The sequence below is a fragment of the Limanda limanda genome, chromosome 9 (genome assembly GCF_963576545.1).
Source record: "Limanda limanda chromosome 9, fLimLim1.1, whole genome shotgun sequence".
NCBI lineage: Eukaryota > Metazoa > Chordata > Actinopteri > Pleuronectiformes > Pleuronectidae > Limanda > Limanda limanda.
Window position 1 is genome coordinate 3,610,187 of NC_083644.1, and position 17,212 is coordinate 3,627,398.

Genomic DNA, 17,212 nt, shown 5'->3' on the forward strand with positions numbered 1-17,212 from the left:
ATTATTGGCCTCGGGGCATCCCCATCCTTTGGTCGCGGCTGCAGGCCCCGGTGCGCACGGTCAAGCGTCGGCGTGTAGTCGAGGGCCAGCGCTTCCTTCAGCAATTCGGCAACGGCACTCTCCGGTCGGATGTTTCCGAGTCCCTCTTCCACTCCAATCAGTCTGCAGTTATCTCGCCGCTGCCGGGACTCCAAATCATCGGTCTTATCTGTCAGCCGGGCGACTTGTGTAGACAGCGTATTAACTTTAGCTTCAAGTGCTATAACTCGGTTAGCCTGACCATTAGCTTCCTCCTCGAGATCACCAATGCGAGTTGAGAATGTGGCGTTTTCTTTCCGAATTTCTTCCGTCACCCTCGTAAACTCTGCGCGCACCTTCAGGATCTCTTTCTTTAAGTCACTTGCCAAGCTGTCTATTTCCTTGTGCAGTTTATCTGCAGCCGCCGTCACAGACGATTCGATCTTGGTTAGCACACTCCGCTCCGACTGCTTAATGGCAGCCATGATTGCCTCGAGACCCGGCCCTGAACTTGCTTCCATCGGATCAACATCAGGCGAGTCCGTGGCGTCCGGCCCTGGCTTCGGCTTTTGATATTTAGGCATTCTGAGCAGCTTAGAAATAAATAAAAAACGACTAATTCGAGGGACCTGGCACTTTAGAGACACTTTCGCACCGGAAAGGATGAGAAGGAGAGGAGGAATATTAAGTAAATGTTCAATCTAAGCAGAGCTCACCAAGACACGTCTTCACATGTCGCTGCTCCGCCGTCCCTCTTTAATTTTATTTTTTACAGAAAGGTTGGTAGGTAATTCTCTCAGTGAGAGCCTCAGATTGGTTCTTCGGGTGCTGATCCCCCTTCATTGTCCTGTATGAGGGGAGACACAAGAAGAGAAAAAGGGTTGTGGATATTTCAAACTTATTACACAAATAAATTATTGGGCTTGTTAACAAATTGTCATTAACTTTAATTGACTGAATTTATTAAGTAATTGGGCTTATTAACAACTGAAAACTGTGTATATTTTCAACTCACCTGTAATGGGAGGAATGTGGCGCTCAGTGGGAGCAGTGATGCTTCGCTTTGGTCTGATGGACAGCTGGCAGGTCAGCAGTAAGTTGGCGCCACCTAGTGTTTAAATTAAGAAGTGCAATACAGTTGGCCATAGTGCATTATATTTTAGACTTTGATACGGGCCAATTAAAAATGGATGGCGGGCCGCAGTTTGGACACCCCTGATCTAATGGGGATTTTGGTTATAGTTATAAATTTAATTGTTAATCAGAGTTCCAAATTTGTTGTTAGTACTTTCATGAGACTTAATCACTAAATTGGCTATCTTTTCCCTTCCTTTGAAGGGTGGTGCCCCGAGGAAACTTTAATCAATTCAAGTTACTATTAATATTGATATGTTTAATATGAATATTCAATATATTTTTTCTGATAACCAAATTTATTGAAAGCTGAAAGGCACACCATTTAATGTATCAATTGATCAACACTGTCCATGCAGACAGTCAGATCTCGTAGTTTCAGCTGCAGCTGTGCAGATAACCTCAAGCGGTACCGCCCTCTGTCTCATGCCAGAACTTTTCCTTCACTCTGTATTCTGTGTACCTGTCTCTCTGAATCTGATGCTCGTTAAAGCGACATTTGTTTGCGATCATGTGCACCCCCGCTACTGCCATAGATTGAAAAGAAGCTGAAACAAAATTCACAAATCCACCCATTTATTTGGAGAGGCACCAAGAGACGCTTACTAAGAGACAGACAGACAAACAAAGTAAAACAAAATCTCCTACGTGGAGTTAAAAAACATTTTTTAATTAGGCAAATAAATGCAATTAAAGTAAAATTATATTTTTCTTAAGCAATACGTAGGCCTGTTTGAAAAATGTAAAAAAAAAAAAATTGTAGCCACCAAAATATTTGCGTGTCATTGATTATTGATGAGGTGTTTTTGTCTGATTTGGTCCTTACATGAAATCAGGGAACTTCTAACTTATATATCAGAAGTGTTTTAATTATTAACATTTAATGAAATTTCTCATGAACTCATATTGTGACTCAGGTGTGAGGGACACAGGAAAAGGGAGGGAGGGCTTCTGTGGAAGGGGAGTCTGGTGGCAGTTATGTAACCCCAGGTCCAAAGGTTGATCATGGATAAGAAATGTTTCTTCATGGTTGCCAGCGGTGACTGTGACCTTCCTTGATGGGTGAGGACGAGACTTTATATCAGTAAATCCCACAGACACACATTTCTACGTTGGCCCTGAGAACTCAACGCACTGGAAGTGTTACCAGGGGACACCTAAAAGTGATGGACACTGCTGCCACATCAAACAAACATCCAACAAATTCAGTTCCACAATATGGACGACACATTGCCTGGAGAAAAGGAAGAATGTGAATACTAAGTGCTGTAAATTACTCACAAAACAGGGGCTTGCTTGTTAGAACTGTTTATTCAGTTTAACAGGAAAAACGACAGCTCAAACCATCGAAGAGTCGTGACGCTCTAAAGACAACATGATATTTGATATTTGAGGCCCAGTGGCTCTCAGAGGGTTAACAGTAGACATGTGCAGTAATAAAGTTGATTATTTATTAATATAAACCAAAAATGTTAGAGTTAGTTTGTGGCACCCAGAGAACAGAACATTCTGCATGTTCCTCACTGTGTTTGTCTTCTCCTAATCTGATTCCATTATAAACTTTGAAAGCATGACAGATTTAATATTTTCAACATAACTCCTGCACACAGTCAGTGCTGAATTCATTTTGAATGCAACGTACAATTAGTTTTCTTTTGCATGATTGCATATAATCGTATGCGCCATTAAACATCACTTTTATCATGATTTAATTTACTTAGGGATAAAAACTATTTTCTAACTGGTTTGCTGTAAGTGCGTCTGTATTGCTCACAGAGGCTTGGTCCTTTATATCATTACTCTGGAAATTTGAAGAGATTAGAGGCATAAAGAGAGCAAGTTGCTTTACAATTGCAGCATAAAAACAGTTTGTAAAAAAGGTCGTAAAACATCAACAATGTGCATGAATACAACTTCTGTGTAAGATTCTCACTAATAGTGATAAAGATTAATAAATAAACTTGAACGGACGACCTGCAATCAAACTCAACACTGCAGATTATTTTGAATGCACCTCTAGATCCTTGTTATTCAAAACAAAATCATTTCACTTGAGGGCAATAGAACAATGAGCTGAAGTCACATTATGTCCCAGCTCCAGAGACATGAAGACGTCTGTATCAAACTCTGCTAAAGACATCACCTCTCTCTTGTGAGCATTGTCTGGCAACAGGGAGATTATAGTGTGTAATTGTTCTCAGTAGTAAATACGTTGCAGAAAGGAACCAGGAAATAAAAGAATAAAGTAACTGGAGTGGTGTGCAAGTAAAATGAGCAGTTCACCGACATTTTTCAAGAAACAGGGCTGATGTAACAAAGAACCAAAATATTCAAAACAATTTAAAATGAATTGAAAAGAGTAAAATTCAAAGATCTGCTCGACTTCAAACTGCAAAAACAAATCAACGACTACTGAACTGTATCCAACACAAAACAATTGTCTAATTTTCGATTTCTTTCACCGGAGTTTTGAGATTCTCTTGTTTTTCTCATTTATATCAATCCATCATGTCTGAAACAAATATTTATTTTCTTTCAGTCTCAGTTGTCATGTTCCTGATTCTGTTGTTATTCTGCATCCAATCAAAGAAGATGAAGTTGTCACTGCATATTGTTCTGAATCCGATTTTTTTTTATTCCTGAACCCACGGGGGGGAATCAATTTGAAGTTCACCCTGTTCACACAAACAACATTCCAATATTATACGTGTCAAAAAACACGGGTCAACAAACAAACAGAGATAAGTGAATGACATAAATATAAAGAGTAAGGAGGTCAAATAAATAGCAATAAAAAGTCAATTATAAGATAATAAATAGATGTTTGTCAATCATGTAAAAAGCATAAAAGATGGGTTTTTTTTTAGATAAACTTCATGTTACAAAATGTCCTGTACATTAGTGGTGGAAAAAGTATAGTGTTAAAGTATAAAAACATATGAAATCAGCGATAAATAAATAAGGTCCTGATGAAGTGACGAAGTGAAGAACATCTGTTTATCAACACACGGACATTCACCTCCTTCTCCACCGCTGTGTGGATCAGTCCCGCCATTTGCTCTATTGCGCTATCAAGTGGACAATAAATGACAGGCAGAGCTCTATATACAGTCTATGAGGCAGAGTGATAATGACACCATGGCTTTGGTGTGTGACGCTTTGAATTGATTAAATTAATGAACGATGTTTGTAACGCCAAGACATAAATTATGAACTTGTTAATATGGTGTCAGTCTTAAAACATCTTCATCAATCTGACAACACAACACCACACATTACAGAAATGCACTGCAATTAAAGAAAAGGACAACAGAAGTGTTTTCAGGGCACACCTTAAAGTGATGGACACTGCTGCCACATCCAACAAACGTCCAACAAATTCAGTTCCACAATATGGACGACACATTGCCTGGAGAAAAGGAAGAATGTGAATGCTAAGTGCTGTAAATTAATCACATAACAGGGGCTTGCTTGTTAGAGCTGTTTATTCAGTTTAACAGGAAAACGGCAGCTCAAACCATTGAAGAGTCGTGTCGCTCTAAAGACAACATGATATTTGATATTTGAGGCCCAGTGGCTCTCAGAGGGTTAACAGTAGACATGTGCAGTAATAAAGTTGATTATTTATTAATATAAACCAAAAACGTTAGGGTTAGTTTGTGGCACCCAGAGAACATAACATTCTGAATGCTCTTCACTGTGTTTGTCTTCTGCTAATCTGATTCCATTATAAACTTTGAAAGCATGAGAGATTTAATATTTTCACCATAACTCCTGCACACGGTCAGTGCTGAATTCATTTTGAATGCAACATTTAATTAGTTTTCTTTTGCATGATTTGATTTAATCGTATATACGGCATTGAACCCCACTTTTAGAATGATTTAGGGATAAAAGAACATTTTCTAACTGGTTTGCTGTAACTGCGTCTGTATTGCTCACAGAGGCTTGGTCCTTTATGTCATTACTCTGGAAATTTGTAGAGATTAAAAGCATGAAGAGAGCAAGTTGCTTTACAATTGCAGCATAAAAACAGGTCGTAAAAAAGGTCGTAAAACATCAACAATGTGTTTGAATACAACTTCCGTGTAAGATTCTCAGTAAAACCGATAAAGATTAATGAATAAACTTTATCAGAGTCATCGCACAAAGACGTTGTGCAAACATTTCCTCGGAATTGGGCCCGATTAGTTTTTTTCCACTGATGCCAGTTGGCCTTTAGCTGTGTTTTGTCCTCAGCAGTCAGTGACTTATTGCCCAGTCACACCCACACATATACTGTATATATACTGTGTAGTGTTCCTCTACTGACCACTCAACCTGCAGGTTCACATTCTCTGCTTCCACATCTTCTCATTTCTCAGGTATTTTGCGTATGTAATTCCATCTGATTTGACTTGTTGGGGATTTTTCTAGCGCTGTGAGAGAATGTTTGTTATGATTTGGCTCCATATACAAAGAAAATTAAGTTGGTTCAATCCCAACTCATCTGGTGGTCTCGGGGGTCTTGACACCTTTTGTTCGGCACAAAATTGAAATACAATCAAATAGCAATCAGGTGCATTTCTGTTCAGATTCGAAAATATATATATGTATAAAAAGCATTTTTTGTTCATTACAGTACAACTGTTCATCCTCAGCTATGGGCAACCACACCAGCATCGACGTCCCCGGCGACCACAACGACATACACGTCAATCGGTCAGCCCGAAGCTCAATCGTCATCTCAGGCGATGTGCAGCTGTTCCAGACTCTGAGCCGTGCAAACCCATCAGGGAATATGTTGGTGTCTCCTCTGAGCATCAGTTCAGCTCTGGCTATGGTCTACCTGGGAGCCAGAGGAGACACAGCTGTTCAAATGGAAGAGGTACATCACACCATGTCTCTGTTACCTGTCATTCAGAGAGTCAGAGCTGTGGGACCAGTTGGTTATGATGGAGCAGACTGAACAGTGTTTCTAAACCATCTGTTCTTCTGACTCTAGATAAATCCCCTGACACAAGGTCCAGTATGTGCTGCTCTCTGACAGCAGGACATTGAACTGACAGTTCAGTTCAGTTCATTAAACCAGTTTGCTTTCAGAACAGAAGAACAAATCTTACAGTTTATTTTTTGTGTCTTATTTCCGTGTCATCTATTAATGATTTCAGTGTCAAAAATGTGCAGATTTTAATCTGAAGTGTTTCACTCGGGTTTCTACAGAAGAAATCTCTATACACAGATTCTGCGTGTGAATATGTAGAATTTGCAGGTGAGAGATGAGATTTTGGAACCGTCTGATTTCTACATTTTACAGACATTTTACAAGTGGGCTGGCAGGAAAACTTCCAGAAAAATGTTCTGAGCAACTGACTCTGAGATTAGCTTCCTCACCTACAGACCCTGGACTCTTAGGTGCACGTCTGAAAGCATTTAAATGTCATGTGTCGATCCAAACTTCCACACAGGCCCTGTCATTCCAACCTGGGGAAGACTTCCACGCCGAATTCAAGAAGTTTATCGAAGACATCAACTCACCATCGAAATTATACATTCTGCAAACAGCCAATCGTCTGTATGGGGAGAAAACTGCAAAGTTCCTCCCTGTGAGTTTTAATTTTCCACTTATTGCAGTAGAAATTGATATTTCAGTAGATTTCTTTTTTTTTTACTTCCTTGAAAGTATAAGATGAAATCTGCTCTCTGCAGCGTTTCCTGGACGACACGCGTAAGTACTACCAGGCCGACCTGAAGACTGTGGATTTCATCGGAGCCGCAGAGGCGAGCAGAGTGGAGATCAACACCTGGGTCGAGCAGCAGACAGAAAGTACGACTTTACACATGAATATAATGAAAAAGGGAATAAATCATTCTACATTATTCTGAATTGTCAGGTTTTCTGTTACATTTCAGATAAAATAAAAGATCTTGTGAAGCCGGGAATAGTCTCTGATGGTACGAAGCTGGTTCTGGTCAATGCAATCTACTTTAAGGCAAACTGGAAGAACCGCTTTGATGAAGCAAACACCAAAGAGACGCCCTTTAAAGTCAGCCAGGTAAAAAAATTGCTTATCACAATTTAGCATGTTGTTTATTGTGTGTACTTTCATTTATGGTTATTACATTTTATGTCCCCAAGCTCCTCAAACTAGAGTAGATAGTCACTTAATCACAGTGGAATTATTAGCTAGATCGACATTTTAATAGTTGTTTGTGTTTCTGTGTGTCAGACTGAGAGCAAACCAGTCCAGATGATGTTCCAGAAGAAGAATCTGCCCTACAAATACATCACTGACCACGCTCTGAAGATCCTGGAGCTGCCGTATGTGGAGGAGGAGCTCAGCATGTTGATCCTGTTGCCTAAACAGTCCACAGACGGATCTGACCCTCTGCTGAAGGTACACAGAGTAAAATCAACAGATTTATTCATGTTGAGAAGCTCAGATAAAAGCTGCTGCTCACTCCCCGTCGAGCACCTAACAGCAGACAGACAAAGATGGAGACCAGCTGGTGAAGGAAGTTGAACATCTATGCACTAAAAAGACAGATATTGGTTGGGGTTGGTAGAGACCAAAATGGTAAAACTGCTACATGTGTATATTATGCATCTAACCAACTTACCAGCCTGTGCAATGTTATTTGTCTGTAACAGACACTGTGTTTACTAAACAACTGAAGTTTAGCTAAAAGGAGGCAACAGCAACTCAATCGATGACTGTTTTTTTAGGGGGTGGAATATACAACAACATGGAGAATATCCCTTGTACTGTCCTTATTAATACCTACCACAAGTTGGTGTTATCGGATGTTAGCGACCACCAGCAGATGTTAGGGACATAACTTCTGTTGTGTACCTTAACGTCGTCAGATGTTTCAGTCTTTTAATGACAAGACACCCTCTTCTTAGGCTTTAGAGATGTGATCAAATGTATTTGCTCTGTTCCAGCTGGAGAAGGAGCTGACGCTGCAGAGGCTGAATGAATGGACCAACAAGGGAAACATGTTAGTGCACTCAGATGTCCATGTTCACCTGCCAAAGTTCAAGCTGGAGGAGGACTACAAGCTGAACGAGCCTCTGTCCAAGCTGGGCATGATGGACGTGTTAAACCCGTCAAAGGCCGACCTGTCTGGCATGAACAGTGAAGGAGGACTCTTTCTGTCTGAGGTGGTACACAAGGCCTTCGTGGAGGTGAACGAGGAGGGCACGGAGGCGGCTGCAGCCACAGCAGCCGTGGTCACTAATGGTCCCTGTAGCTTCACAGCAGACCACCCCTTCCTCTTCTTCATCAGGCACAATAAAACCAAGTCTATCCTCTTCCTCGGCAGGTTCTCATCTCCTCAGTAGACAGAACCAGGAGAAGAAGATATTCAAATAAAAGTTTAATCCTTGGGGGCTTTATTTTCTGGGATTTTTGCTAATTAGCATATTGATTTTTCTTCTGTTTTTGCTCTGAAATTAAAGAGGAAGATATTAATAAAAGAATATTTTTGATCCAACAATGATATGTGTGTTGATTTTGGAAAGACAATTTCTGGAGTTTGTGTTTCACATGTGAAGAAGCAGCAGGAGATCGCCCGGGTCAGACTTGTTCACAACGATAGAAGCTGTGCAATATTGAATACGTTTAAAATGGTAATTACGTAACATATAAACCAAAGAAATACCAAAGAAAAACTAATTATGATGAAGAAGTGAACCAGCATAGTTTGTAATCAGAAAGTATTCATGCAGTTTATAGCAGAATTAACAACTGAAAAATAGCATAAATTGCGCTAGAGCCCACTTCAGAAAAATGTGGCCCAAATGTTTCTGTGCTGTTTGTTTTTCACAACTGTGTCACTCTCCATTGTTTTGTGACCTGAAAAATACATATTAAAACAAAGAAGAAGATGAAAAAACTGCCTTAACAAGCTCTTATCAAATAGAAAAAATGGCGACAGACAATGGGGTCAGCACCAGGTCACAAAATGTAGATATTAAAACACAGTTTGTATTTCTTATACAGTTGAATAGTTTGTCATTTAATGGCCCTAGAGTGGTGACTCTATATCTACACTCACTGTTTCCTAAGTATGTTAAATAAAAGTGGAAGCACAGGTTCAGGTGATGAGCTCATTTAAAGAAGCTGTGAACAGACGACGCTGCAATTAAACTCAACACTGCAGATTATTTTGAATGCACCTCCAGATCCTTGTTATTCAAAACAAAATCATTTCACTTGAGAAAGACATCACCTCTCTCTTGTGAGCATTGTCTGGCACCAGAGAGATTATAGTGTGTAATTGTTCTCAGTAGTAAATACGTTGCAGAAAGGATCCAGGAAATAAAAGAATAAAGTAACTGGAGTGGTGTGCAAGTAAAATGAGTAGTTCACCGACATTTTTCAAGAAACAGGGCTGATGTAACAAAGAACCAAAATACTCAAAACAATTTAAAATGAATTGAAAAGAGTAAAATTCAAAGATCTGCTCGACTTCAAACTGCAAAAACAAATCAACAACGACTGAACTGTATCCAACACAAAGCTCAAGAGTTTTTAATCTCTTCTTACAGCCTCTCGAGCATGACTTGTCTAAGTTCGATTTCTTTCACCACAGTTCTGAGATCCTCTAGTTTTTCTCATTTATATCAATCCATCATGTCTGAAACAAATATTTATTTCCCTTCAGTCTCAGTTGTCATGTTCCTGATTCGGTTGTAATTCTGCATCCAATCAAAGAAGATGAAGTTGTCACTGCATATTGTTCCGAATCCGATTTTTTTAATTCCTGAACCAACGGGGGGGAATCAATTTGAAGCTTACCCTGTTCATACAAACAACATTCCAATATGATACGTGTCAAAAAGCACAGGTCAACAAACAAACAGAGATAAGTGAATAACATGAATATAAAGAGTAAGGAGGTCAAATAAATAGCAATAAAAAGACAATTATAAGAGAATAAATAGACATCTGTCAATCATGTAAAAAGCATAAAAGATGTTTTCATAATTCAAAGGTTAGAATTTCATGTCATTGCAAACTGGAATCCACTCTTAAACATGAAGTTTTTTTATAGATATAGATATATATATACTGTATATTGTATGCTGTTTTCTGCACCTGTAAAACCAGGTTTGGTGGACATGTGGGATATATCTGCCATAAGGGTTTTTAACAGACTTGCATGTTGATATTATGAATGCATTTTGAATCGAAGTGGCATCGGGTCAAATGGAGACAAACTAAAAAGTGTTAATGGAAAGACAAAGTGTCAGTGGGCAGAAAAACTGTTCCTGATTGAGCTTGATTTCTTATCATTACTTCAGTGAACTTCACTCGGTTATTGTACAACTCATAGGACAAGTTTTAACCCTAACCCATGAGCGAAATACCCTTAGTTTTAACATGTTCGGTTTCTTTCACCCATAGACGTCAGTGTAACATTGTCCTTCTACCATGAAAGACTTGATACGTGAGCTCCCCTGTGCATTTAGCACCACCGCTGCATCATCTTGGTTTAAAGGAAAGGAAAAGCTGCCGGCTCCCAACACCTCATTAAAACTGTGGACATGAAAGATTTTTTGTGTTCACAGCCTTCGATTTGCCACAGTGTCATACTTGATACTTCCACTAGATGGCATTAAAGGAAGAAATATTCAAAATCATTGGCATATTGGCTTTGATTTACTGCATTTTAAATACTTTCTGCACCAATGACTCACAGTGCTCAGAGGCATTATGTAACTTGGGATATCTGTCCGTCCCAATCTTGTGAACACGATATATCAAGACCTCTTTCAGGGAATTAAGTTTGTTACAAAGGTCAATTGGCACAAGATGGATGTGACCTTACAAATGCATTTGTTCCTTGTGACCACACCCACTTGTGATCCAATGGGCAGTGGGGTATAAATAACCACTAGATGGTAGTGCAAGCATGATTATCACTTATGAATAAATTCCAACTTTTCAGTAGCCTACCCAAGTATCTGATGTCAAATAGTTGGATAACCTGGTTGTAGAGAAATGTTTTGAACATTAAACTTTTTTTTTTAAATCTGTATTTATCCAAGAAAAAGACTGAACACATGGTTGTGTGACGTTTTGACCTATATCTCCTGGTTGCATTTAGCTTTTGTGTATTAGGATTTAATAAGTGTGTATAAGTTCACAGAAGTTTTGGAATTCACATGTTAAGTAAGGTTGTACTATTTAGTGGCATCCTCTTCCTCCTTCTTTGAAGTAACACAAGTTCTGGCAAAGCTCTCGTAGCATCGATGTGTCACCAACTGTTCTTTAGCTCTGCCAGTTTTAAATTCTCTGAGGTTTTCGTTAGATAAACCTGTCACCATGTGCTTGTGTTACTAGGGATAACATTTATCACTGTCAGTTCTGAGCCAACGCCTTGTGGGCCTGCCGCCAGGAGGAAATATTTATGGAGCATATGCCCATCCTTCATAGTGATGAAGTAGGTGAACCATCCTCTGTGTAATAAGTAAACCATCTTGTACCCCCACTCTGTTTGAAAGGAAAAGTATGACTCCAGTCCCCAATTCCACTGCCTGTGATGGGTATTTATTTCACCGCAGCCTCATACAATGCATCATTCTCTGTCTGCCTGCTGGTTTTATTTCTGGCTTCACTGAGCTCTTAGTTCTTTGTTGTCAAATTACAGGGAAACGGGAGGTGAAACTTAGCAGGCATGGAAAGTCCCTAAAATCGAACCCACTTATCAACAACCGATCAGTGGAAAGTACCATCGGGTGTAATCAATCAATCAATCAATCAAATTTGATTTGTATAGCCCATACTCACAAATCACAACTTGTCTCATAGGGCTTTAACATGGTGTGACATCCTCTGTCCTTAACCCTCAACAAGAGTAAGAGTAAAAGCTACTAAAAACCATTTTAACAGGGTAAAAAGAACGTGGAAATCTCAGAGAGACACATGTGAGGATCCGTCTCCCAGGACGGACAGAAGTGCAATAGATGTAAGTATACTATATATCAATCAGTCCTGCTGTCTTGCAATCATAGTCTATGGTCAGCAGCCAGCAAGATCATGATCCACCATCAAGATCAGCGCCAGTGTAGCGATGCTAATACTGGAGCAATGTGGTTTCTTTGCTTGGTTCTTGTCAGGACACGTACTGCGGGATTTTGGACAAAATGCAGAGTCTTTTACGAATGATTTACAGTAATCCAGTCTGGATGTAACAAAGGGGTGGACTAGTTTTTCTGCATCTTTCTGGAGAAGGACACACCGACTCCACATTAACTTTAGTGACCTCCGACATGTGAAGCTGGGAGTCGTTGCTGCCGACTAGAATTATGATTTTACTGTATTTACGTTTAGTTTTAGCCAGCAGCTTCAGTTTGGATTCAATGTCGCCGGCTCTGGCACCTGGGATACAGCTGACTATGGTCGCTGGGGTCGCTAACCTCACGTTTCTCAGAACCGAGTCGCCAATTCCCAGAGTTTGTTTCTCAACGGGTGCGTCGCTGAGTGGAGAGAATCTATTTGAAACGTGTGCTGGTGGCTCTTTAATCGTGGGCTTTTTAACAAGTCGAGGGACTGCTAGCTGAGGCTAAGCTACGTGCTAAGCTATGGGGCTCCGCGGGGGCTAGCGGGGGCTGGCAAACTACAGCTAACGGAGGTTCTATGCTGGAGAGCCGAGGTTCTAAGTCGCTGAGCCTCTCGACTCCATCGCTACCAACACACTACATTCATTACATGTACCACTACTGTTAAGGGAGGCAGAGGTGTAAGTAATGACCATTACATGAAAATAACCTACTGGGTTTATATAAGGGAACTACTGAATTTATACAAGCTGCAAGAAATGAAACAGAATCAGATTTAGGCGATGAGACAAGTCTTTCACACAGACTGTGGTTTGACTAATTATAGAAAAACCCTGTGAGAATCATAAAGGTGCTTTCTGGTGTGTTTGAATGGGCGTCATGTGTCTACAGTTTTATTTCTTCTGTAAATATCTCGGTGCTGGGCAAGTAAGTCAGTTTTTGTTTAGTAAATGAGATCCATATCTTGAAATTCTGTGTACAGGATGTTTAATTTTGGGGTCTGTTGTCCTCATCCTATGTGGTTTGGTGACCTAGATGAGTACTGACACAGGAAACATTAAAAAGGTGTGATGGCAGGAAATGTTTGCATATATGATTATTTGAATTTTTGCACGTTTTGCTGAGGTGGCTCGGACTAGCCTTGCTCTCCAATGAACCATTCTCTCATTTCGAAAGATGTGCTTGTTTTCTATATGACTCTGGGCTCAAAGTGCAATGTAGTTCTACCACAGATTTCATGGAACGATCACAACAGTCTGTGACACATCAACACTTATGTATAATTATTTGTTGGATGCGGTCTCATGCGTTTTCGTCTTGAAAGATCCGCGCTGTCAATGGCTAGCCAACCACACCCATAACGAAGTGTTATGAAGCTGAATGTAGTGCAAAGGTGGCGAAGCAGAGACAGGGATCCAACTGATCAGCTGTTAAAGATTATCACACTTACTTTGGACATTTAGTTCAAGGTTTTTTCAGTGTAGCATGTCAGATAGTGAGCAGGCAAAGCGAAAATAGGTTAACCTACCTGTGGCTGCGAGGCGATATTACATTATTGCCCCTTATTTATTGCTGGACTTCTTTTTAAATACTGTCTTTTTTGATTTTCACATCTTCTAGTAACTTTTTGGTTTTGTTTTCATTTGTTTTTAGGTAAGATGTTTGAAGTAATATATTTATAGCTCATTTCTTAAGTATATAATTTTTTTCTACAACATATATTAAAATACTAAGTCCTTGATAATAACAATCATAAAAATGCTTGTGTTACTAGGGATAACATTTAAAAAGTAAAATATGGACATTTATTCATTTCGATTTACAAAGTACAACTTTCCCACAGTGCTGGTTTTCAGGCAGTTTCTTTATTTTGCAAACAAACGCGCAATAAAGTCCCAAGTCAACAAAATGTGAGGGGGCGGGGGGGGGGGGGGGTTCATTGCATTTTGCTGCCCTTTATATTTTGATTCGCACACCAAACCCGCGGATCATTTCCTGACTCAGTCACATGGTACGGCCGGCTCGCAAGGCTTCGAACTTCATCAACACAATCATCGATACACGCTTCACATAATCTTCCTGGATGACTCGACACACGCTTTGAAGCCTCGACCTGGAAGGACACATCACTAGGTTTTCTCTCACAGTCCAAAGACATGCAGATTGGTGTAAGGTTGATAAGAGACTAAATATAGAAGACTTTCCTACGGGATTAATAAAGTCTTATCTTAAATTGACCATATGTGTGAATCCGAGTGTTGATGGTTGAATGTCTCTGTATTATCGACCCTGCGATATGCTGGCGACCTATCAGGGTTGGCTTCAGCCCCGCGGACCTCAAATGATAACCAGTATTGATAATGGATGGATGGATTTGTAGACATTCACACCACAGCGAAACAGCTCATCTGACATTTCTATCTATGAAAAGTCTAACAGCAAGAAGTGCCCGGGTCATGTGCACTACTGTTTCACATGTGATAAACTTGATCCTTGCAGTGAAGTAGATGTTTCTAAAGTAAGCTGTTACACTTAGATTTTTGAGATAATGAATATTTCACATGGTTTCATTGATTTCCCACGTTTCTGTTTCCTGCCTCCTGTCACTTCTGTTGTCACGCACACCAGTTCCAGTTGTTCCAGTTCTGGATCAGCAGGAAACAAACTGTTTTTACTGTCAAGTCACAAACATGTTTTTTTGTCTGTTCTGAGCCAACGCCTTGTGGGCCTGCCGCCAGGAGGAAATATTTATGGAGCATATGCCCATCCTTCATAGTGATGAAGTAAGTGAACCATCCTCTGTGTAATCAGTAAACCATCTTGAACCCCCACTCTGTTTGAAAGGAAAAGTATGACTCCAGTCCCCAATTCCACTGCCTGTGATGGGCATTTATTTCACCGCAGCCTCATACAATGCATCATTCTCTGTCTGCCTGCTGGTTTTATTTCTGGCTTCACTGAGCTCTTAGTTCTTTGTTTTCAAATTACAGGGAAACAGGAAGTGAAACTTAGCAGGCATGGAAAGTCCCTAAAATCGAATCCACTTATCAACAACAGATCAGCTGAAAGTACCATCGGGTGTAATCAATCAATCAATCAAATTTGATTTGTATAGCCCATACTCACAAATCACAACTTGTCTCATAGGGCTTTAACATGGTGTGACATCCTCTGTCCTTAACCCTCAACAAGAGTAAGAGTAAAAGCTACTAAAAACCATTTTAACAGGGTAAAAAGAACGTGGAAATCTCAGAGAGACACATGTGAGGATCCGTCTCCCAGGACGGACAGAAGTGCAATACATGTAAGTATACTATATATCAATCAGTCCTGCTGTCTTGCAATCATAGTATATGGTCAGCAGCCAGCAAGATCATGATCCACCATCAAGATCGGATGCACTATAGTCTATTCTAGATTTAACCGGAAGCCAGTGTAGCGATGCTAATACTGGAGAAATGTGCTCTCTTTTCTTGGTTCTTGTCAGGACTCGTGCTGTGACATTTTGGACAAAATGCAGAGTCTTTTACGAATGATTTACAGTAATCCAGTCTAGGTGTAACGAAGGGGTGGACTAGTTTTTCTGCATCTTTCTGTGAAAAGGACACACCGACTCCACATTAACTTTAGTGACCTCCGACATGTGAAGCTGGGAGTCGTTGCTGCCAACGTGAATTACGATTTTACTGTATTTACGTTTAGTTTTAGCCAGCAGCTTCAGTTTGGATTCAATGTCGCCGGCTCTGGCACCTGGAATACAGCTGACTATGGTCGCTGGGGTCGCTAACCTCACGTTTCTCAGAACCGAGTTGCCAATTCCCAGAGTTTGTTTCTCAACGGGTACGTCGCTGAGTGGAGAGAATCTATTTGAAACGTGTGCTGGTGGCTCTTTAATCGTGGGCTTTTTAACAAGTGGAGGGACTGCTAGCTGAGGCTAAGCTACGTGCTAAGCTATGGGGCTCCGCGGCGGCTAGCGGGGGCTGGCAAACTACAGCTAACGGAGGTTCTATGCTGGAGAGCCGAGGTTCTAAGTCGCTGAGCCTCTGGACTCCATCGCTTCCAACACACTACATTCATTACATGTACCACTACTGTTAAGGGAGGCGTAAGTGTAAGTAATGACCATTACATGAAAACAAACTACTGGGTTTATATAAGGGAACTACTGAATTTATACAGGCTGCAAGAAATGAAACAGAATCAGATTTAGGCGATGAGACAAGTCTTTCACACAGACTGTGGTTTGACTAATTATAGAAAAACCCTGTGAGAATGATAAATCTGCTTTCTGGTGTTGGTGTGTTTGAATGGGCGTCGTGTGTCTACAGTTTTATTTCTTCTGTAAATATCTCGGTGCTGGGCAAGTAAGTCCGTTTTTGTTTAGTAAATGAGATCCATATCTTGAAATTCTGTGTACAGGATGTTTTATTTTGGGGTCTGTTGTCGTCATCCTAAGTGGTTCGGTGACCTAGATGAGAACTGACACAGGAAACATTAAAAAGGTGTGATGGCAGGAAATGTTTGCATATGAGATTATTTAAATTTTTGCACGTTTTGCTGAGCCGGCTCTGACTAGCCTCGCTCTCCAACAAACCATTCTCTCATTTCGAAAGATGTGCTTGTTTTCTATATAACTCTGGGCTCAAAGTGCAATGTAGTTTTACCACAGATTTCATGGAACGATCACAACAGTCTGTGACACATCAACACTTATTTAAAAAAAACTGTGTCTGAGGTGAATATTAGTTTCCTCATTTGCAGGTGATTTGATGTTTTGGTTTCAATGCGTGTGTGGAAATCACATGTTTTATGAAAATCATGATCCATTCTCCCCAAGGTTGTTTCCATTGCACCTTGTTGCATTTTGTTATTGATACACAAGTCTAAAAAAAAGCTAGGTCTAAAACCTACTGTGATATTTTAACTTTTTTAGGTTTCCACGCAAAATATTGTTTGATGCACAAATTGAAAACACATAAGACCAGATGGAAGGAAACATACTTTCTGACT

At 40.2% G+C, this 17,212-nt stretch overlaps 1 protein-coding gene across 1 annotated transcript; it reads left to right on the forward strand.

Moving 5' to 3' along the window:
- The first annotated feature begins 5,794 nt into the window (after nucleotides 1-5,794).
- LOC133010539 (leukocyte elastase inhibitor-like) lies at nucleotides 5,795-8,491 on the forward strand. The gene is made up of 6 exons (XM_061078126.1): nucleotides 5,795-6,019; nucleotides 6,600-6,737; nucleotides 6,841-6,958; nucleotides 7,045-7,187; nucleotides 7,362-7,529; nucleotides 8,078-8,491. Exons 1-6 carry the CDS (start codon nucleotides 5,795-5,797, stop codon nucleotides 8,474-8,476), a joined length of 1,191 nt encoding a protein of 396 aa, XP_060934109.1. The 3' UTR covers nucleotides 8,477-8,491.
- The last annotated feature ends 8,721 nt before the right edge of the window (nucleotides 8,492-17,212 follow it).

Bases quoted from the DNA above. Each gene is read 5' to 3' on its own strand.
- LOC133010539 (XM_061078126.1), top strand. From the start codon at position 5,795: ATGGGCAACCACACCAGCATCGACGTCCCCGGCGACCACAACGACATA. The intron at 6,959-7,044 runs GTACGACTTTAC...GTTACATTTCAG, and splicing joins GGTCGAGCAGCAGACAGAAA to ATAAAATAAAAGATCTTGTG. The intron at 7,188-7,361 runs GTAAAAAAATTG...TCTGTGTGTCAG, and splicing joins CGCCCTTTAAAGTCAGCCAG to ACTGAGAGCAAACCAGTCCA.